The sequence below is a fragment of the Bidens hawaiensis genome, unplaced genomic scaffold, assembly GCF_021521415.1.
Source record: "Bidens hawaiensis isolate Kalapana, Puna unplaced genomic scaffold, B.hawaiensis_p1.1 tig00001143_1, whole genome shotgun sequence".
In the NCBI taxonomy this organism is placed as follows: domain Eukaryota; kingdom Viridiplantae; phylum Streptophyta; class Magnoliopsida; order Asterales; family Asteraceae; genus Bidens; species Bidens hawaiensis.
In genome coordinates this window covers 2,191,334-2,214,737 of record NW_027491065.1, presented here as the reverse complement: position 1 = coordinate 2,214,737, position 23,404 = coordinate 2,191,334, and the positions used below count along the sequence as shown (strand labels likewise).

Sequence of the window (23,404 nt, the reverse complement as noted above, 5' to 3'; positions counted from 1 at the left end):
TCATTCATGCTTACCAAGCTCAAGCTATACCCACACCCTATTACACTACGCATGCTCATCAAGTCCAACCCTACCAACCTTACACCCTTCAAGCTCCTTCAGTCAATCAAGATGATTCCTACTTAACCCAAACCTATCAAATTTCGTCTTTATGAATCTACCAAACACATTGAACTTGATTATCATCTTGTTCATGAGAAACCACACGAAGGATGATCTCTTTAGTTCATCCGTGCATAGGTGATCTGTTAGTTGATTTTTTTTTACCAAAAGTCTTATCTTGTCCTCAATTTCATTTAATACTTTCAAAGTTGTCTCTCTACATCTCCAACTTGAGGGATGCAAAGTATCAAGCTTTGTTATTATCGTTACTCTCCGTTAGATTGATTGTTAGTCAACGTTAGCACTTAATTGCTTGTTTAGTTTGTTAGCTTGAGTTAGCCAAATCTATGTAACAAGCTAGGGTTTGCAATCATGTACCGTTAATTCAATCGTTCAAAGCTTTCTCTCCTGTTACAATTATTCAGGTTTTAATTAAAAGCAAGTTTAATTGACAATATAGTGATTTCATAGACACGATGAGGTTCATGTATTAGGTTTATTTCAATTTACTAAATGTTTATGTTTTTTATGATATTATTGTAAGCCCCCTGACCCCGGGTGCCCTAATTTCACGCTGGTTGGATTTACTCATTCACATAATTCGAAAATCAGAGTTAATTAAAACATTTCGCGGAATATAAACGTCAATCATTCTTAAATAACATAAGTACTGGTTTAAACAAAATAACATAAGTCTTACACGTTTAAACATGAATAACATGTGACTCGTCTTCTCTTTGATGCCAGTCTTCTTTTATTTGCCACGTGTCCCACTCTAAGCAACTTACCTCATCCTACTCACCTGCGTGCATACTAAAAGTCAGCTACGCTGAGTGAGTTCTAGTTAATCAATTAACATACAATACTTTCACGTTCCTACTTATACGCGTCTGAAGATACGTATTTCATATTTTACTTGCTATTTTTCATTCATACATACTATACGTACATACATACGTATTTACATACTTTCTTTCGTACTTTCCTATGGTATACCGTAAGCTATCCTACTGCTTCTATCTCGAATATTATTAGGGTCTGGTCCCTCTATCTTAGATATTTTCAGGGTCTGGTCCCTTCTATCCCATATATTAATAGGGTCTGGTCCCTCAAATCTCAAATATTATTAGGGTCTGGTCCCTCCAATCTCAGATATTATTAGGGTCTAGTCCCTCCTGCCTCGATCTCAGATATTATTTGGGTCTGGTCCCTTATATCTCAGATAGTAATAGGTTCTGGTCCCTTTACTTTGCATAACCATACAACCATACAGGTCCTGTCAATCGTCCATACGTTTATTTCGTACGTTTGCTATCATACGTGCATACTTCATATATCTTTCAATTGCTATATAATAATAATTATATATATATATATATACGCACATTCATACGAAATTCTATAAAAATAACATTCAATATAATCATACACGTATGATACGCTTATCACTTAAGATAAGAGTATTAACTATCACATTGGAGTATGCACACAGCCCCGAAAAACGTCACAGAGAAAGGGGGCTAGAACTCACCTGGATCCTGTTACGCTCGGAGTTAATCACGAGTCCATTCTTCAGTTAAGCTCGACTAACTGTTTATTAAACTACACAAAATTAATTTTCTAGCTTTAATAACTTTACATTCTTAAGTTAACGGATATAACTTTTAAGTTAATTATTCCGAACTTGTTATACTAACGAAACCGAACATATACCCTTCTTGAACTGATTATATTAGTTTGATAAACTTTAGCTTCATTTATCACTTTATTAGGCCTTAACCTCATTATTATAATTCCTTAACGAACGTTCGGGCTTTGATTCCTAAACGAGACGGGTTAAGTTCCCTTATTTTATGAGCTAACCATTTGTCATTGAACTTATATGTCTACGTGTCTTTAACGAACCTACGGTTTACGACTACTAACGGGTTTTGTAAGTTGCGGTTCATTATGAGTCGGGTCTTGGGTTCGGGTCCTTAAATGAGTATGCTCTCGGGTTCGGGTTCGTTTAGTTTATCATCATTTTCTTTTATTACACTTACTATTTGTTATTATAATTATTATTAGACAGAATTACAAATTTTGTCCTTTAAAAAAAGCCAAATTACGGTTCGTGTCCTTTTCTAAGTTTCCTTGCAGGCGGTGTACTTTAAACTTTTTTTTTCTACACGTTATGTCCTTTACGCTAACTGGGTTAGAAAAACTCAGTTAAATGCCCTCACGTGAGGCGCATGTGAGGGCATTTTTGTCTTTTCACCTGTACCTGCAACTTCTTCTTCCTCTTTCTTCTTCATTTTTGTTCTTTCATCAAACACCTGGCAGACCTTTCAATCTCCATTGCTACCAATAACCCCAAATCCTACCAACACACTCTTATAACAATCAAACCCACAAATTACACAAACCCCTCAATCTCCATTGCAATTCTCACATACCTTTCATCCTCTTGAATCACCTCATTAAAGAGAACCAACGCCTGCATCTTCATCTCAACTCGCCCAATTTTAAACCGACACAGCAAATCATTAACATAAAACCTAATATCGTACTGGAACAGGTGCAATAGCTAATTCAGCTACAATGGAGAAATGACCCTGTTCAGTTGTTGAACATACATTGCCAGATAACAAGTTTGTGAAGTTAACCTGACCATGAAGATCAAACCAAGCACACTTTGCAACTGAACCGTCCGGTATAGGCCCAATGCTTCCAAATTTAACTGTAATGGCATCCTCAGAAGCCCAAAAATCAAGTTCTGGTAGATTAGAAGCCGATAAATCCGAACCATTGTAAGCAAGAAGACCTAATACCGGAGCTAGATAAATGTAACCTGGTAAAGAGTAATAAGTTGTGGACCAGTTTCCTAAATTCTGATACACCAGAACAAGTCTCTCAACATACGGTTGCCCTCTTAACCCAACTGGAATCACAAATTCCCTAAACGTTTCAACGCCTCTCCGATACAAACTACCGCTTCTAAGCCTCATCGCCGATATCTCAATCCCGGTCAAATACGATGGCACAATACCTTTGAATGGAACACCGGTTTTCGGATGAACAAAAGCGCGATACGCATAGTCCTGTAAGGTTGCATCAAGAGCTCTTGCAGGCTTTGGTAGAGGATTAGATAGTTGAGACTCAACAAGTGGCCACCAGAAGATGCACATTAGCAGACTTGGAAATTGAAGCCTCATATGCATCAAATTGTTGATAATCAGATTAATGAACAACAATTAACCGCCAACAACCTAATTATGCCGATTTATACTCTTAACAAACCCTAGGATTCAATGATTCATCAACAACACTCGGTTCATCAATCGAATACAGCAACAGTTGGCTTTATTTACGTCACAATCGATTATCACATCATTTTAATGGCTTAATAACACGCAATCGTACGGATTATAACTTCAAAACCCTAGGCAAATGCATCTGCGTATGAAATTGCATAATCTGGAGGCAAAAACCGTATGAAATTGCATAACAGGGTTTCGAAACCTGGGATTGGTGCGTCAAGAGACGATATTAGGTTTTATGTTAATGATTTGCTGTGTCGGTTTAAAATTGGGCGAGTTGAGATGAAGATGCAGCGTTGGTTCTCTTTAATGAGGTGATTCAAGAGGATGAAAGGTATGTGAGAATTGCAATGGAGATTGAGGGGTTTGTGTAATTTGTGGGTTTGATTGTTATAAGAGTGTGTTGGTAGGATTTGGGGTTATTGGTAGCAATGGAGATTGAAAGGTCTGCCAGGTGTTTGATGAAAGAACAAAAATGAAGAAGAAAGAGGAAGAAGAAGTTGCAGGTACAGGTGAAAAGACAAAAATGCCCTCACATGTGCCTCACGTGAGGGCATTTAACTGAGTTTTTCTAACCCAGTTAGCGTAAAGGACATAACGTGTAGAAAAAAAAAGTTTAAAGTACACCGCCTGCAAGGAAACTTAGAAAAGGACACGAACCGTAATTTGGCTTTTTTTAAAGGACAAAATTTGTAATTCTGTCTTATTATTATTATTATTAGTACTACTACTACTATGGTCTAATTACATAAATGGTCCCTCCCCACCTACTTTACTTATACACAGAACACACCTTTCTTCCTCACAATCCACTACTACCGCCGGTCTTTGTTCCGGCAACCACGTCGACGGGAAGAAGAAAGAAGGTTGAGGGAACTGACATTTGGGTTGAGTCCAGGTCATACTTGTTTCAAGCAACAGAGATTTGAGTCAAGTTTACAATTTCACTCGAGTCCAACCATCGGATCGAGTTGTTTGGCCCGAGTATCATTCCAGTTGAGTTTTTCATTTGCTTCGAGCATAGAAACGAGTCGAGTCCATGTTTCAATCGAGCCGACTTCCATCTCCTTATGCCCATTCGAGTCAAGTTAGACCTCCCCACTAACTCGAATGTTCTGCTCGAGCCAAACTACTGCTTCCTCGAGTCGTCTGCTTCAACTCGGCTGGTTTGACTCGAGTCACATAATTCCACTTGAGTCCAGCAAATGGGTCGAGTCTCATGTCTCATTCAGCTCGATTACATCCGGTTCGAGTCTCACCCGAGTCCATTTGACTCGACTTGGGTCGATCCGATTGAACTACTCGAGTCGAGCCGCCAGATCTTGTCGACTAGATTTACTCGAGTCGAAGTGTTTTGGGCTGAGCCTCCTTTATCCGTTCGATCCGAAAGGATCTAACCCTTGTTTCAGTTGAGTCGATTACCTTTACTCTAGCTCGGACCAGATTCTACTCAATCTAATGAGTTGGGCCGAGCACCCTTAACCTCATTCAAGCTGAAGTCGGGACCAAATCCTATTAATTGTTTGAACCGGGTTTCATTTTACTAGCATCAAGTTCCTTATCTCTTTATATACATATGCCATATCGCTTTAAACCAAAACCGGCTTTATTACTTGGTTCCATTAAAGTTCGTTTACGTCGGTTTGGCTCGGTTCATTTCGTTTCCAATATTACAATATTCAATTACTTATCTTTAGGTTTTAATCAAAATAGAAACAAGATGAAGATGGACAAAATGACAGATCTTAACATAGCATAGCACGTACCTTTTAAATGTGACTAGATTGGATCTTGATTATCTTGGAAATATTAAATGAACTTGATAGATCTTTGAATGGATTGGAGGAAAGAAGGGTACGTGTGTGTGTCTGAGGTTTGTGATGATGATGGAATGATGAGGGGATGATTAAATTAGGGTTTTAGGTTTCCTTAAATAGGCTAAGCCCAAGGCTTTAGGCCCGTAATCCTTTTCAAGCCCATAATATCCCAACACTTATCCTTTCACCCTATCTGAATTTAATAACTTTAAATAACAACACACATAATTAAATAAAACTTATTTTATTTGGTAACTTCTCGAAATAAGGATGTTACAAGTCTTCCCTCCTTAAAAAGGTTTCGTCCCTGAAACCTATCTATTACATAAACAACTGAGGATAGAACTTACGCATTTCTTCCTCGACATCCCACTTTGCGTCGGATCCCTTTCGATGTTTGCAAATTACCTTTACTAAAGGAATGACCTTGTGATGAAGTTGCTTGTTCTTTCGGTCAACGATTTCAATTGGCTGCTTGATTGTAATTCAATCGTTCATCTACCTCCGTGTCCATTAACGGCACGGGAGATGTGTCGTCCGCGAGACATTTCCTTAAGTGAGAAACATGAAAGGTAGAGTGAATTCCTTCCAGTTCTTCAGGTAAATCGAGCTTATATGCCACTTTTCCTACATGGAAGATGATTTTGAACGGTCCAATATATCTTTGACTCAACTTTCCTCTCTTTCTAAAATGAATAATACCTTTCCACGGCGAGATCTTAAGCATCACGTTGTCGCCAACGTTAAACTCGATCAGCCGTCGCCGTTTGTCGACATAAGACTTCTGACGGTCTTGAGCAGCTTTCATCCTTGCCTTGATTTGATCAAACCTCGAGGAGGTTTCTTGCACAACTTCCAAACTGCCCATTTCCTTCTGACCAATCTCTCCCAGCATACGGGAGTCCTACAACGTCTACCATACAACATTTCTAAAGGAAGCATACCAATACTCGAATGATAGCTGTTGTCGTAAGAAAACTTTGCTAAGTGAAGATGATCATCCCAACTTCCTCCAAAATATAACACGCAAGCATGTAGCGTATTCTCAAGGGTTTGGATAGTTCACTCCGACTGTCCATCTATTTGAGGATGATACACCGTGCTGACGTTCAATCTCGTTCCCATTGCTTCATGGAACCTCTTCCAAAATCTGGAAGTAAAGCAGGTATCTCTGTCGGATACGATCAACAATGGCACCCCATGCTTCGTTACTACTTCTTTAATGAATACATTTGCTAATGTTTCTGATGATATGGTCTCTCGTATAAGCAGGAAGTGAGAAATCTTAGTCAAACGGTCCACAATCACCCAAATGGTATCTTGACTCTTAGCTGTATGCGGTAGCTTAGTTATGAAATCCATGGTGATGTGTTCCCGTTTCTACTTGGGTGTTTCCAAAGGCTGCATCTTCCCATACGGGTTTTGGTGTTCTGCTTTAACTTGTAAGCAAGTCAAGCTCTTGTTGACATAATCAACTACTTCATTCTTCATACCTGGCCACCAATAGTCTTTATTTAAATCTTGATAAATCCGATATATAAGATCATGGATGATTCGAATATCGAGATTTATGAGACTCGTCTAAAATCCGATATATAAGATTTCCATGTCGTGGAATCCACATTCGATCGAATCTGATCTTTACACCCTGGGTATTATCAATCAACTCAGTCTGCTGCCTATAAATCTTTCTTCCTTAACCCTTCATCTGCAAGCACTTCTGTTTGAACCTTGCTGATTTCCTTAAAGAATTATGAGCTGACAATCAGATTGTAAGATTTCACTGTCGCTATTACGTCTTCATTCTTCCGGCTTAAAGCATCAGCAACTATATTAGCCATTCCCGGTAATACTTGATATCACAGTCATAGTCTTTAATCAACTCTAGCCATCTTCTTTGTCTCATATTCAAGTCTTTCTGCTCGAAGAAGTATTTCAAACTCTTGTGATCCGTATAGATAATACACTTAGTACCATACAAGTAAGATCTCCAGATCTTAAGAGCGTGTACTACAGCTGTTAATTCCAGATCATGCATCGGGTATGTACTTTCGTGAACTTTCAACTGGCTTAGCTTCCTAGCTTACCGGTTTATCCTTCTTACCCTCGATATTGCAGTCGCAGAGTGGTGTTCATGAGTGTTAGTTGATCAAGGTAGCTTTTCCATGAAGCCCTCGATAATATGCTCTCGTCATGACTTAACAAGTCTCGTCTCATATTGGGAGACGTTAATACATACTATTTTAAAGCTACTGTTTATTTTAACTTATCAAGTCGTACCTCATATGACTGTCATCCACACAAGCATTCATAACGTAATTCAATCCATAACATCATACTCAACCATTAGTCTAAATTCAAATTTAAACAATACACATAAAATCCTGAATAGCCATACATGACTTAAAACTTAAACAAAATAACTCGTTCTTCTTGAATGCTCCTTCTTGTAACTTTTTCCATAGATAGGTAACTCTAAGTCTACACCTTCTTTCTTGCTTCTCCCCCTCCTGCCTTAGGCTTCATGATAAGCCTAGGAGGTTTAATAAGTTTAGCCAATAATCATACTCAAGAACATACCAAATAAATAAGGTTCAAAAAATGAATTCATAAAGAAAACAATAAAATCAAACCGAATAATAATAATAATGTTTGAATGAGTAGATGTTGAACCCAAACGCGCTCTACTTGAACCAACCATTTTTCTCTTCTCTCTCTCCTTACGGCTACCTCCTCTTGTTTTTCTTTGCAACAACAGCTCTTAATTAATAGGGCCCGATCCTCTCCAATCTCCCAATTGTGGTGTGCCCGTTTTTTTTCCTTTTGTATTCATTCCTAATCGACCTACAAGTAGAGTCCATATTAATTTAAATTTCAGCCCACTAACTCCATCATGTTAATCCTTTGCTTCTTCGCTGGCCCAAATTATTTTAGTAAAAACCCACAACATTACTTGGATGATCTTCAATCTGAACTCGTGGCATGAACTTCAAACTTTGAATAGCCCTCATTGAATTAGCCAGCATGTTTCTTTTACATGTTATTGTCGATAAAAACGTGCATTTATCCCTCATTAATAATAAATAAATCATATAACTAAATAATATACTTTAAATTAAAGAGTGTGGATAACAAAAATAATAATAATTGATGCTAGACTGTCGCTATCTAGTAAAAAACTATTAAATCAATGTCCTAATCACCAAAGCAAGCTAGGGTAAGTAGGGTGTCGAACCACGAGGAGTATGTGGTCAGTGTGCAGTGAAAATGATTCCTAACATTATGAAGTGATTCAATTAACAAAGTGCTGATGACACTAGAAAACAGTTTGGTTTTATAAGAAACGAACAATTACTTAAGTATTCAATCAATTAATAAAGCAAATCACACCCGGGAATTCAAGTAACCAAACTGACAGCAAACTCATGCAACCTGACAGATAAACTCTCTTGTGTCAACTACAGACTGACTAACCAGTTAAACCTTAGGCATCCACGCTCGCTAACACACGACACTGGTTATCAAACGGTCCTTGCCAGTGTGACTCAACTAAGGGCAAACGTATACTTTCTTGCAATTAACAGGTCAAAACAATCCTACGAGCAATTATTATAGCAATCGACAAACTAATCATTCTGATCGAAATAAACCTAAACTGCCTGATTGTACGAACATACTAAACGTCAATACTCATAGATTAACACAAAGACAATTACAATTAGTTGTTCTAGTACATGAGAATTAAACTGAAAGATTACAAACTATACATCCTGGGTATGACTCGAAGGATCTAGCCGCGTTTCTGCATCTCTCGGGCTTCGGTTATGATGTGATAGAACATATATGATGCCTTGAGATGATTGGGATCAATGGTTCTCCTCCTTGCTGCTCTAAAAATCGCCTGGAAACTGAATGATGGCGTCTAGGGTCGTCCAAACGTGATATATGAAAAAACCATAACTTTCACGATTCTGGGGACCATCGCGTAGCGCGATGGTCTCCTCCCATGGTCCATCGCACTATGCGATGGACCAAAAGTTAACGCAGGAATAAATTAAGGGCATCGCGTAGCGCGATGCCCATCCTTCCACACCCATCGCGTTACGCGATGGGTGGCTTCACTCAACAAGTCCAAATAACTGTCTCGGTTTACGTGCTGGACATCCCGGGTCTTCATCCCGTGCTCCTACAGGTCTAAACTAAGCACGTTAAATACCTGTAACCTGAAATACAATAAACACGTATGAAGTACCAAAGTTCCTAAACTAAACGAATACAATGACTAAGTTAACAAGTTAAACTATGTACAAATAAACCGAACATCAATAATTGTAACCTATAAAATCGATTCAAATACTTGTCGGTTTTAAGTTTAATAAATATACTTTATTTTAACTCGTTGTCTCTGGAAACCTTTAAACTTTAAATATGACTAAATTGAAGTTATATTCAATAAAAACCTAGCTCAAAAAGTGATCCAAAGTGTAGGAAATATTTATATAATTTATGTATATTTTAGACTATATCAATGAACGCTAAGAAATATATAAAATTAACAACATATGTGGGTATGATATAATATTGTGGGACACTAAGGGTAGAACTCGCTGAGAATCAAAATCAACGAATTAGTTGATGTCTCAACAATTATTTGAAGCTGTGAAATGGAGATTCTACTGAATTTCAATGAATACAGGAAATCTTGAAAATAGAAGATATAATGATTAAGACAGATCTAATCTCTTTTTTTTTTTCTTACTAAGTTGAGTATATGCAATAATTTAGAAAGCCAAAAGGTATATAGTATTTACTTTGTATTTGGATGCTATTGAATCGTGTAGTGAACATACAAATGATTGGAATTAACGGAGTTAATTTTCGAAGTGTTAATAATCATCGTGCTCATCTTTTTAGTACGTTCTATTCTCCTCAAATAAGCAATTGTTTTAAATTTCCATAGTGACATCAGAAGTTATGGGAATAAATTATGAACTAAGACTATTATGAAGTATTAGTTAGCTCATTGAATGAGGAGTCATTAATTAAAGTTCAAAGAGTTGAAGGCTAAATTCATAGATAATCATTAGTGAATGATTGCTAGATCTAACCCGCCTAAAGAATACTTCATGGAAGATTCAAAGAAGAACAATTTAAAGAGGAAACTTTTGAAGGCTAAGAAAACCCATAATGATTCCGACGAGATTTTTTCTGACAACTGTTCATATGAAGATGAATTTGATTGTTAGGAACTTTGGTTGTTGTAATATACATTTTAGAATTGTTTGATATTTATTAATTTGTTGTTGTTGATGTTGTTGTTGGCGACTGCTGTTGCCGGTGCTGTTGTCGTTTCTTTGATAATATTGAGTTTAAATTGGTATAAGTTGTTTAGTAAGTGAATTTCTGGTTGTTCTGGTAAAACAAGTTATGTGGCATTTTTTAATGTATTTTTAGCGGAATAAAATCTGGATTATTCTGATTTTGAAAATAAATGTATATTAAAAAAAAATTAATGCGTTGAAAAACTACAATTTATATATGTGAAGGAAAACTAAAAATCAATATTGTATTTATACATATACGGTATTATTAATATATTAATTATAATTATTAAAAATTGTTAAAAAGTGTAAGAAAATTGTGAAAAAATGATGCGCTGGAATTTTGTCAAAATTTGCGCTGAAAACGTGCAACAAAGGAATTTCCAACGAGGGTTTTTACCGACATACGCATTGCATCGGAATTACTCGTTTGTGATATTTCTCCCACGCGATTTTGCGCACAACCCTATCAGTTTTCTTGGAGTGGTAGTTAATTGTTTGTTTAGTTGGGTTGCTTGAGTTAGTTAGCTTAATCTATGCATATAAGCTAGGATTTGTATTTATGTAATGTTAATCGATAAAAGCTTTTGTAAGGCCCCGTTCCCGGTAACCCTACTTTGGTGTTGAATTTAATCATAAACACAGTTCTAAAATCAGAGTAAATTAAAAACTTCGTGGAATAATTAAAAACTTCAAACATCACATTACAAAACATTCATTCTTGTCTTAACATACAAATTGTCTTTTCATACAATTAATTAAAACAGTCATAACAGTTCATCATGGATGCCAGTCTCTTCAGTCCATGCCCTGTGTCCCTCCTTAAGCCAGCTGCCTCAACCTATTTGTCTGCGTGCATACTAAAAGTCAGCTACGCTGAGTGAGTTCTAGTTAATCAATTAACATACAATACATTCATACCCTTACTCGTACGCGTCCGAAGATACGTATTCATACCTTAGTTTTCTATTACTCCTTTCATATACAACTTATATACATGCATACGTATTTACATACCTTCTTTCATAAAACTCTATGGTATATCATAGGCTATTCTACATTAAACATCACAGATATTGTAAGGGTCTGGTCCCTATCATCACAGATATTATAAGGGTCTGGTCCCTAACATCACATATATTATAAGTGTCTGGTCCCTACTGCCTCGAATAACCATACATTTATCATACGTGCATATTTTACCTGTCTCATGTATATAATAATATATATATACATGCTCATTCATACTATCATTATATAGTAATAACATCCAATACATAATCATACACGTATCATACACTTATCAATTAAGTAAATGTATTAACTATCACATAGGAGTATGCACACAGCCCCGAAAAAATTTCAAAGAGAAATGGGGCTAGAACTCACCTGGAGTCGATTTCTCTCGCCGTTAATGGTAATTCCTTTCTTTAGTTGTGCACGGCTAACTATACAATACAATACGCGTGTCAATTATATGTTACCACTACTTCCTACATCTAAATTTATGAAACCCTCAACTCACGGGGGTCCGGGGGTAGCGCCCCTGGTAGCGGGGACTAGGTGCGGCAGCCCCTAGCAGGGTCCAAGGGGCAGCGCCCCTGACTGGGGTTGAGCTGCCAGGTCAGCTCGGAAAAATTTTATTTTTATTAACAGTCCTTTAACAAAAATGCATCAGAAAATGAATTTTATAAAATTTCGCATGGAAGAATTTCGCTTCGCATGGATGGAATTTCGCTTCGCATGAAACTGTTTCGCTTCGCATGGAACTGTTTCGCTTCGCATGAAATTGTTTCGCTTCGCATGGAACTGTTTCGCTTCGCATGCTTTTTCGCTTCGTATGGTCATGCGATGCGAAATTATTGATTTCGCTTCGCATGGCTGTGTGATGCGAAATTCCTGCCTTTCGTCGTTTTTACCATTTTAAAGCCATTTTCCGACACATTCTGACCCCATGCACTTGATCCTGAACCCATATCTCTCATAGTCCCATCTTAAAGTGTACCCAAGAGGTTATAACTTACCAAGTTTATATTTTTCTTCATTTTACAACCCGATCTATCATTATATCTGTTTGTATGACGATTCTAACCATAAAACTTAACCATGTAAACCGAAACCCACCTTTTGCTTCGGGTTCGAGTTTAGATCTGGACAATACGTAGATCTGGACGTGATTCTTGTTGCTTGACGATGTTAAACACGAGATTTCACCCTTCTTTGGCTTGTGTTTTAAATCTGAGTGCTAGAGAGAGAGAGAGTATGTGTGTGTTTCTTGAGTGTGTGTGTTTAGATGAGAAAAGAAAAGAAAGGAAGAAGTGGTTGGGTTTATATAGAGGGGGGGTTTCATGGGTCCCACCACCCATTCCCAATTCCTACTCCAAATATTATCCAAATACTTAACACACAACTAACTTAACGACTCACAGTTAATAACAAACTTTCTATTATGCATTATTTAACAAAAGTTGGGTGTTACAAGTCTATCCTCCTTAAAAGAGGTTTCGTCCCCGAAACCTAACCATTACTACTAAACAAATGCGGGTAAAACTTGCGCATCTCTTCTTCAACTTCCCAAGTGGCATCCGATCCCTTACGGTGCTTCCATATCACTTTCACTAGGGAAATAACCTTACGACGAAGCTGCTTCTCCTTGCGGTCTACTATATCGATTGGCTGCTCGACATAGTTTAGCTGTTCGTCCACCTCTATGTCCAGCAGTGGCACATGGGATGTGTCGTCAGCTAGACATTTTCTCAAGTAAGAAACATGAAAGGTAGAGTGAATTCCTTCTAGCTCGTCAGGTAGATCAAACTTGTAAGCCACTTCGCCCACACGGGCCACGATCTTGAACGGTCCAATGTATCTCGGACTCAACTTTCCTCTCTTTCTGAAACGAATGATCCCCTTCCAGGGCGAGACCTTAAGCATCACGTGGTCTCCAACATCAAACTCAATGGGCCGTCTCCGCTTATCCGCATATGACTTATGGCGGTCTTGAGCAGCTTTCATCCTGGCCTTAATCTGATCAAACTTCGAAGAGGTTTCTTGCACCACTTCCAAACTTCCAATCTCCTTTTGACCAATCTCTCCCCAACATACAGGAGTTCTACAACGTCTTCCATACAACATTTCGAAAGGAGGCATGCCGATACTTGAATGATAACTGTTGTTGTAAGAGAATTCTGCCAAGTGCAGATGATCATCCCAACTTCCTCCAAAGTCTAACACATAAGCACGTAGCTTATCCTCAAGGGTTTGGATAGTCCTTTCAGACTGCCCATCTGTTTGTGGGTGATACGCCGTGCTGATGTTTAGTCTTGTTCCCATGGCTTCGTGGAACTTCTTCCAGAATCTTGAAGTAAAGCGGGTATCCCTGTCTGACACAATCGATAATGGCACCCCATGCTTTGTAACCACTTCCTTGATGAACACGTTTGCCAACGTTCCTGACGAGATAGCCTCTCGTATAGGCAAAAAGTGAGCACTCTTAGTCAAATGATCCACAATCACCCATATGGTATCATGACTTCTAGCTGTACGCGGTAGCTTAGTTATGAAATCCATTGTGATGTGTTCCCACTTCCATTTTGGTATCTCCAACGGATGCATCTTTCCATACGGTTTCTGGTGTTCGGCCTTAACTTGTAGGCAGGTTAAACACTTACTGACATAATCTACTACTTCATTCTTCATACCCGGCCACCAGTAGTCTTTCTTCAAGTCTTGATACATCTTGGTGGATCCTGGATGAATCGAGTAACGGGACTTATGGGCCTCATCTAGGATTCGACCTCTAAGTTTCCTATGTCGTGGGATCCACATTCAATCAAACCTGGTCTTTACACCATTAGTATTATCTATCAACTCGTTCTGCTGGCCAAAAATCCTTTCTTTCTTCATCAACCCTTCATCTACCAACACTTCCGACTGAACCTTGCTGATCTCTTCAAAGAAATCTGAGTTGATTATCAGCTTATAAGACTTTACTATCGTGATAACTTCTGCGTTCTTCCGGCTCAAGGCGTCAGCAACCACATTAGCCTTTCCCGGGTAATACTTGATATCACAATCATAATCCTTTATCAGTTCTAACCACCATCTCTGCCTCATGTTCAGCTCTTTCTGCTCAAAGAAGTATTTCAAACTCTTGTGGTCCGTGTATATAGTACACTTGGTACCATACAAGTAGTGTCTCCAGATCTTAAGAGTATGTACTACAGCGGCTAGCTCTAGGTCATGCGTCGGGTACGTACATTCGTGAACTTTCAATTGCCTAGACGCGTAAGCTATGACATTCCCTTTTTGCATCAACACGCAACCTAACCCCTGGTATGAAGCATCAGTGCAAACTACCAAATCTTCTTCTCCATCGGGCAGAACAAGGATTGGAGCTTGCGTGAGCCTCCTCTTTAGTTCTTCAAACGCCTCTTTTTGCCACCTACCCCAATCGAACACCACAGTCCTTCGGGTCATACCTGTCAACGGTGCGGCTATCTTAGAGAAGCCCGGAATGAATCTCCTATAATAGCCAGCTAACTCTAGGAAACTGCGTATCTCAGTCGGGTTTCGCGTAGTCTTCCAATTCTTTATTGCTTCGATCTTGGCTGGGTCCACAGTAATCCCCTCTGAATTGATTATATGACCTAGAAACTGCACCTCTCGCAACCAAAATGTGCACTTTGAGAACTTTGCATACAATTTCTCCTTCTTCAAAACTTCCAGTACTTCCCTCAGGTGCTCAGCATGGTCAGACTCGGTCTTTGAATAAATTAATATATCGTCAATGAAAACGATAACCGTCTTGTCTAACATCGGCCGACATACCCTGTTCATCATGTCCATAAATGCCGCGGGAGCGTTGGTTAAACCAAACGACATCACAAGGAACTCGTAGTGTCTGTACCGCGTCCGAAATGCTGTCTTAGGGATGTCCGCCTCTTTCACCTTCAGTTGATGGTAACCCGATCTGAGGTCTATTCGCGAGAACTAACTAGCACCTTGCAACTGATCAAACAAATCATCAATCCGGGGCAACGGATATCTATTCTTCACGGTAAGCCTATTCAACTCCCTCTAGTCGATGCACATTCTCATACTCCCATCCTTCTTCTTAACGAATAACACCGGCGCGCCCCACGGGGAAACAGTCGGCCTTATGAAACCCTTGTCTAGGAGTTCTTGCAGTTGGGACATCAATTCCTTCATCTCCGACGGCGCCAAACGGTAAGGTGCTTTCACGACGGGCTGTGCTCCTGGTATCAATTCTATCTGGAATTCCATTTCTCACTCCGGTGGTAACCCCGAAAGATCCTCGGGAAATACTTCCAGGTAGTCACACACTACAGGAACGTCTTTCACTTCCCTTGTCTCGGCCGTAGCCTTGACAGCATACGCCAGGTAGGCACTGCACCCTCGCCTTAACAAACCTTTGGCTTTTATCATCGAAATGACGTTAAGCCCTCTACTTTCTCTATCACCATAAACCGTTACTGAACCACCATTCGAAGACTTCAGTCTTACCAATCTACTCCTGCATACTATCTGAGCTTCAAATTCAGACAGCCAATCCATCCCCAATACTACATCGAATCCTCCTAAGGTTAAAACATACAGGGTAGCAGGAAATTCGTGTCCTTCCAATTCTTAACCAATCTCATAATTTTAACTGAGGTTTCGTTAGCGGTTTCTACCATAAAAGTTTCAGGCACACGACAACATTTCATCTTAGCTGTTTTACAAAACTGAGTAGCTACAAAACTCTTGGTCGCACCTGAGTCAAAAAATACGGAAGCAGAAATACCGTTTACTAGAAATGTACCTGACACGACGTCTGGGTTATGTTTGGCTTGCTCTTGCGTCAACATGTAGGATCTGGCCCTTGGCCTAAACTGTTCAGCATCCTTCCTCCCGCTCCCCCCAGCTTCACCCTCCGTGCACTCCCTTGCCATATGACCCGTCTTTCCACACTTGTAACAGGCGGGTTTCGCGTTGCATTCGTTAGCGTAATGCCCCACCTTTCCACATTTATAGCAGGAATTCGACCCTTGCCTGCATTCCCCACCATGCGCCTTGCCACACTTGTTACACACCTCACTACTCCTACCCCACTTGCACTCACCACCGTGCATTTTTCCACAATTTTTGCTCGCCTTTTTCTCCCATATTTTCTGCTTCTTATCCTTGGGGTTCCTTATTTGAGTACCTAGTCACTTAGTAGGAGCAACCCACTTCTTTTTTTTCTGCTCTTCCACTACCACATCATCCACAGCCAAGTCATCATAAACCATTTATGCAAGTTTGACCGCAGAATCAAAAGTAGCAGGTTTACTGGCCCGGACAAAAGTGCGGATATTTTGTGGCAGTCCCCTCAAGTAGCACTTGATCCTTTTCGCCTCAGTGTTCACCATGTCAGGGACAAGTCAGGGCATGCGATTGAACTCAGTGGTGTACTCATGGTGTGTCATCCTTCCTGCCTTCAGATTCAGGAACCTCATCTCCGCCCGCTCAACTTCAGCATCCGCACAGAACTTCTTCATGACCATTTCCTTCAAGTCCTCCCACTTCAAGGCCTTGATCTCAGTAGCGGTCTTCCTTTGCTCAACCATCTCCCACCAAAACATAGCTTCTTCTCCAAATGACTGGGTAGCAAAACCCACTGCTTGGTCAGGGCTACACTCGCTAATTCGGATAACCTTATCCATTGTGGTTATCCATTGGAGAGTAGCGATTGCATCCCCTGTACCAGAAAACTTTGGCGGGTCACAACCCTTAAACAACCTGTAGCTGCACCTACCTCGGCCTTTCCGACCATCATTGGCCTTCACAGACCCACCTTCACTTGATCCCTCTTTCTCAGCCTCTTCGTCCTTTTTACTACCCTCTCCAATATCCTCAACAGTTCCCGCACGACTCCCAGTTGGCTTTTCCTGTTGGATATGCCGCAGTGCAACAGCTACTGCTTGAGTAATAGCAGCTTGAATCGCCGGGTCAAGTCGATTCCCTTCGTCTTGCACAGTCACGCTTCTGTCTTCATCAGACTCGATAATCGGTTGCTCGGGAGCTACTTGGGTAACACGTGGTCTACCACGTTGACTCGTGCTCCCTTGTCCAGCAGTCTTCTTAGTACCAGCCATTCGTATTCTATAGGGAAAACACAAACGTCGTCACTACAGGAAATATTTAGTACGAGGATAGTAAGGCTAACAGGTAATAACAGTAGCCAGTTGTGATTAGCTGATCACATTACTCTCCATGTCATTTACACTTCCCTTTGTGAGTCCACTTGTGCTAGGTTCCACTTATAACAATTAGACAATCATACATTTCACATCGCCACATATAACAAGCATTTCTATATCTAGTTATTAAGTTAGCTTTCTTACTCATTCTTTACTATACACAGGATCAACTTACACAAGGTGATCACTTTCTAAGCTTGCTTGGGAGACACATGACATTCTTGGACTGGCATCTTCTTTCTTTTCTTCCTTAGGTCCCATTCTCTGTTCGAGTTTAAGCATGAAGGACGCTTATTGATTTCGCTTCGCATGGCTGTGCGATGCGAAATTCATACCTTTTGTCGTTTTTACCATTTTAAAGCCATCTTCCGACACATTCTGACCTCTTGCACCTGATCCTGAACCCATATCTCTCATAGTCCAACGCCACCTTTTCATCTTAAAGTGTACCCAAGAGGTTATAACTTACCAAGTTTATATTTTTCTTACATTTTACAACCCGATCTATCATTATATATGTTTGCATGACGATTCTAACCATAAAACTTAACCATTTAAACCGAAACCCACCTTTTGCTTCGGGTTCGAGTTCAGATCTGGAAAATACGTAGATCTGGACGTGATTCTTGTTGCTTGACGATGTTAAACACGAGATTCCACCATTCTTTGGCTTGTGTTTTAAATCCGAGTGCTAGAGAGAGAGAGTATGTGTGTGTTTCTTGAGTGTGCGTGTTTGGATGAGAAAAGAAAAGAAAGGAAGAAGTGGTTGGGTTTATATAGAGGGGGGGGGGGTGGTTTCATGGGTCCCACCACCCATTCCCAATTCCTACTCCAAATATTATCCAAATACTTAACACACGACTAACTTAACGACACACAGTTAATAACAAACTTTCAATTATGCATTATTTAACAAAAGTTGGGTGTTACAGCTTTCTCTCCGATTACAAATTGTTCTGGTGTTATATTTATAGATACAATTTCTGGTGAGCTAGTGCATTGTGGTGCTGTAACTTTAGCTTAATAGGTGTATTCTGCTTTATGTGTTGTAAACTTCGCATATGTTGTTGTACATTACCTTTTAATAGTTTGGTGCGTCTCCTTGGCTCACAGGTGTGACCTGCATTTCCACATGTCTCTTTTCTTGTCTATTGCATGTATGGTTGTCTACATTTTTCAATTCTGATCAAATTTCCCTTGCTTTTTCTATTTCTAAACAGACCGACAGCTCCGGGCACACCACACCCATTGTCATTCAGTTGTTAATTGATTTCGATTAGAGTTCAAAGTTTGCAGATCTTTTGGATTTATGAATTTAAAGAACCAAAGTGGTCAATTTATTTTTTCTTCTAAATGCTGGGTTTGGGGAAGTAACAAAGCTTATATGTTGACGAAGTTTGATAAGAAGAGTAATAGAGTGAGAGATTGACCCGCGACTCGATTATCTCCATTAGGCTGGTTTGTTCAATGCATCATGTTCTTTTTATTTCTCGATTTCATGTTTTCTCGATTCAAGTTAACTTGATTTTAAATTTGACTGATTAAAGTAGTTTTCTGAAAAAATTACAAATTTTATCCTTTTGAATTAGCTAAATTATGGAATGAGTCCTTTTTGAAAATGACTTTCAGTCTTTATTCTTTATATGCATGCTTGGCTCGGTTTTAGTCCTTTATATTAGCGGGCGCTAAGTTTTTCAGTTAAGTAACCCCATGTGCACTGCACATGAGGGCATTTTCGTCCTTTTACCTTTAAAGACTACTTGTGTAAATTTAGTTACTTTTTGATTCCTTATTATATTTAAATATCAAAATTAAAAACCCAATGTACTACACACACATTCTCTCTCTCTTTCTACCCAACGACCACCATAGCACATGACCCACCACCAACATTACCAATGTTTCTAATCCGCCAATGAACCATCACATTCTCCAGATGCAAACCACCACCAGACTTTAATCGCCACCTAATCACCGTCGCGGGCAGATCTGGCGGATTGTAGACCTGGCGCATTTGAAGTTATAAAAACTAGAATATAACAAATTATTAGCCATTGAGAAGTCGCCATGAGAGAACAAAATGAAAGCTTTGCTTGTAGAGATCCATGGTGAGATAGATGCTGATCATCTTCTCAAGGTGGATAATTAGAATAAGGAAAATTGGATTTCAATAATCCAAACTATCAAGTATTGGCCAATATTAATCCCAACTAACAATGTAACCAGTGGCAATCCCAACTTTCAACTTTGTTACCAATAATAATCCCGCACTAACGGATTGCTAACTCCGTTTATTTTTAGTTTCAAAAATAATCCATATTGTTTAGAGATATTATAAATTTGATTAAAAAAATACTTTAACCTTTAATGAGTAATCCCTCTATATTTCCTCTAGTGACCACAATCACCAACAACAACAATCACCGGCCACCACCACCGCCATGCACCACCATCCCGCCAGAACCACTGTGCACCACCATCTTTGTTTTATTTCCTTTGCCTGAACCACCATGCACTACCCCCGACCAATAAAATCAACCACTGATGAACCGATTGTAAGGTGAAGGAGGCGATTTTCAGCTTTGTGAAACATAAATCCAGATGAAGATGAAGCTGATTGGCTGGAATCGCTGGTTTTATACCACGTAACCAGAATTGTTACTTCTCCATGGGGAAAAATTGAACCAATCATTCGAGGAGGTGAAGAAAGCGACGGACGCGGCGGCGGCGGTTAAAGGGGGTTGCACGAAATCGTTGTAGTAGGAAGAACATTTTGTTTCCACTCAAGTTAATTTTGATTTGTTTTTTCTGGTTACATGATGATTAGTTTTGTAATTTGTTTGGTTAATCACAATCTTATGTTACAGATCAGAATTGTGTGATTGTGTTGCGATATTATTGGGGTGGTGCACATGGTTCAGACAAGAAAGAAAGAAAATGAAGATGGTTCATGGTGGTGTAGGTGGGATGGTGGTGACCGGTGGTGTTCTTAGCCGGTGATGGTTGCGGCCGGACGGCTGGTGGTTGTGGTCGCCGGAAATACACAAGGATTGATAACTCAATAACTCATTGAAGATTAAAGTGTTTTTTTAATCAAATTTGTAATCTCTCTAAACTATATGGACTATTTTTGTAACTAAAAATAAACGGAGTTAGCAATTCGTTAGTGCGAGATTGTTATTGGTAACAAAGTTGAAAGTTGGGATTGCCACTGGTTACATTGTTAGTTGGGATTAATATTGACCAATACTTGATAGTTTGGATTATTAAAATCCAATTTTCCTTAGAATAATGATAGTAAAGGGTTTTAATGGCTTGAGGGTTTCGATTCTCTTTGTGGCTAATCCGGCTATTGACTCTCGCATTGCGCCTCCATCTGTAATGTTTACATGCATTTGTTGAATTTTGGAATTAATTTGTTATGTGTGGTTTGGATTCACGGTAAAAAGTAGCGTTCGGTTAGGCCAAGACCAGTGGGCCTTCGGGTGGGTGGGTGGGTTTTCCCAAGAGCTGGAGATAACCTGGAGATGCTTAAGGGCTCCATACGGCTACGACTGGGTTAGGCCAATTTGCGGTGGTCTTTTGCCATTAGATTACCCGCACGAGATACCTAGGAAATTTTCTGTTTGTTCGCCGTAAAAAAAATACTGAATCAACTTTTATTTCATTTACTGTCGGTTACCAATTTCCCTCTCAATTTGATTCCTCCAAACTCATAAATTTCCCTCTTTTTCTAAAATTCCTTCCGTGCTAATTCATATTCCTCCTCCTCAAATCAACAACTATCCAAATTCTCCGCTCCAAAATTCCATTCTACGCGACTACTCCTCGAAATCAAAATCGTAGATCGCCAGATTTGTTGGAAAGGCCATGAAGAAAGCCAAAAGAGAAGTCTTTTTAAACTTTTTTAAAAGATAGATTAACGCCGCAAATCTTTTTGTCAAGAATCTTGCTACATCGGTGGATGAAAAGACTTTTGAGGAATTTTTTGGTGATTCAGAGAATTGGTTTTAACGAAAGTTATTTGCCATAAAACCGGGATAAGCAAAGGGTTTGTTTTCAAGTGTTTATCTAACTCAGAAACAAACAAAGCTAATGATTCGCTTAATTGTGATTATTCAACTGCATATTGCATTCGTTATGTTTTTTATCTATAGTCCTTTTCATTTCTGACCTAAACTTGATATTGGGCTCGCTGAATTTGTGTAGGGAAACTTTACAATGGAAAACACACGAATGTTAGTGTTGCTATGAATAAAGAAGAATGTGCCATAAAGATTAGAAGCTTGTTCTGTGACAGAAAAGATTATTGGTCACAGACAATATTTCAGTTGGTACTATGTTATGCAATCACGTGGTTTAAAACACATCTATGATTCATACTAGCAGCCATACAACTATAAGGTTTTCCAAATTTTAGAACAAAGTCATCAGGTATGCGAAGTCAAGAAAACATTTCCTTTCTGCTTAATATTTGTCCAAATTTGTGATGGTATGGGCTATGACATGAAATTTGAAGTTCTTGAAATTTATAAAATGTTAAAGTAGAATAGAGCCTATTATGTGTGAGAAGTGAAACAGATTTTGTAATGGGTTTTATACATTCATTTAGGCAAACACCATGTTTTTTTGATGGGTTGAACACAGTTGTAAGAAGCTATTGGTTAATTCGTCAAGTTGCATTTTAACTAACTGATAATTGTATACATAGTGAGTTTTATGAAAATTTAGAATACCTGTAGGTGGCTAGACAAATAATAGACTAATTGGTTAATGAGTAATTTTTAGTAGTTCCAAGACCAAGAGCGTGAATTCCTGACACGTCCCAAAAACACGACAAAGACCTGATACGAAATTCTCTTGGTATAAAAGTGTTTGGATTAGTTTTGCGTCAAACCGGTGAACTTTTTTAGCTAAACGATCCATGTTCTGGTGTTGACCCATTTAAACCCTTTTATATTGTTAAAATATGTTTTGTTCAAAATGTTAGCTTTAACTTTTGGTAGGCTTCAAGTACTGCTTTTTGGTTTGTTTTAACTGGTATTTAGGGTTTAATTATGCTTGTTAGATACTTTTCTCAAAACTAGTAGTTAATAGTTATGTATAAATTAATATGATTCATACATGTCTTGACAAATCTTTCTTTTGATTGTAGAGTTGAGTATTAGCCAAACAAATCTCTTACTAGATAAATAATTCATTTTAAGGATAATGGCTTCAAAGAAAAGATAGAAGGTAAGAATTGTTAAGTGATTTTGATTGTAAGTTATATATTTATTTATTTATTTATTTAATTACGGATTGTAATTAGCCGAGGAGACGCTCTTAAGTTGCTAGTCTTGGATAAAAACCTCTACTTTGCGTAATACGTACAAGCTCCAATGTATTTGACCAAATTTCTTCATGTCGTGAATCCCACCATGATGCTGAAAAGATTTAGGTGCCAGGTGTATTCATTAGCATAGTTTAATAATGGTAATTCAGTAATCACGTGTTAATTGATTTGGAGGTGTTGACTCTTTGATTGCGTGCATTTTGTGGAGTAGTGTGAAACGTGTGCCATTAGATGTCAAATGTTCAGTTAATGGTTTTTGGCAATTTCAGCTTATAAATACATCTAAATA

At 38.8% G+C, this 23,404-nt stretch overlaps 1 protein-coding gene across 1 annotated transcript; it reads right to left on the bottom strand.

The window, feature by feature from the left end:
- Positions 1-2,497: 2,497 nt before the first annotated feature.
- On the bottom strand, positions 2,498-3,269 carry LOC143561053 (uncharacterized). The gene is made up of 2 exons (XM_077049212.1): positions 2,718-3,269; positions 2,498-2,650 (listed from the first exon to the last, which is right to left on the bottom strand). The coding sequence occupies exons 1-2, from the start codon at positions 3,267-3,269 to the stop codon at positions 2,498-2,500; spliced, it is 705 nt and encodes a 234-aa protein (XP_076905327.1).
- Between the last annotated feature and the right edge of the window lie 20,135 nt (positions 3,270-23,404).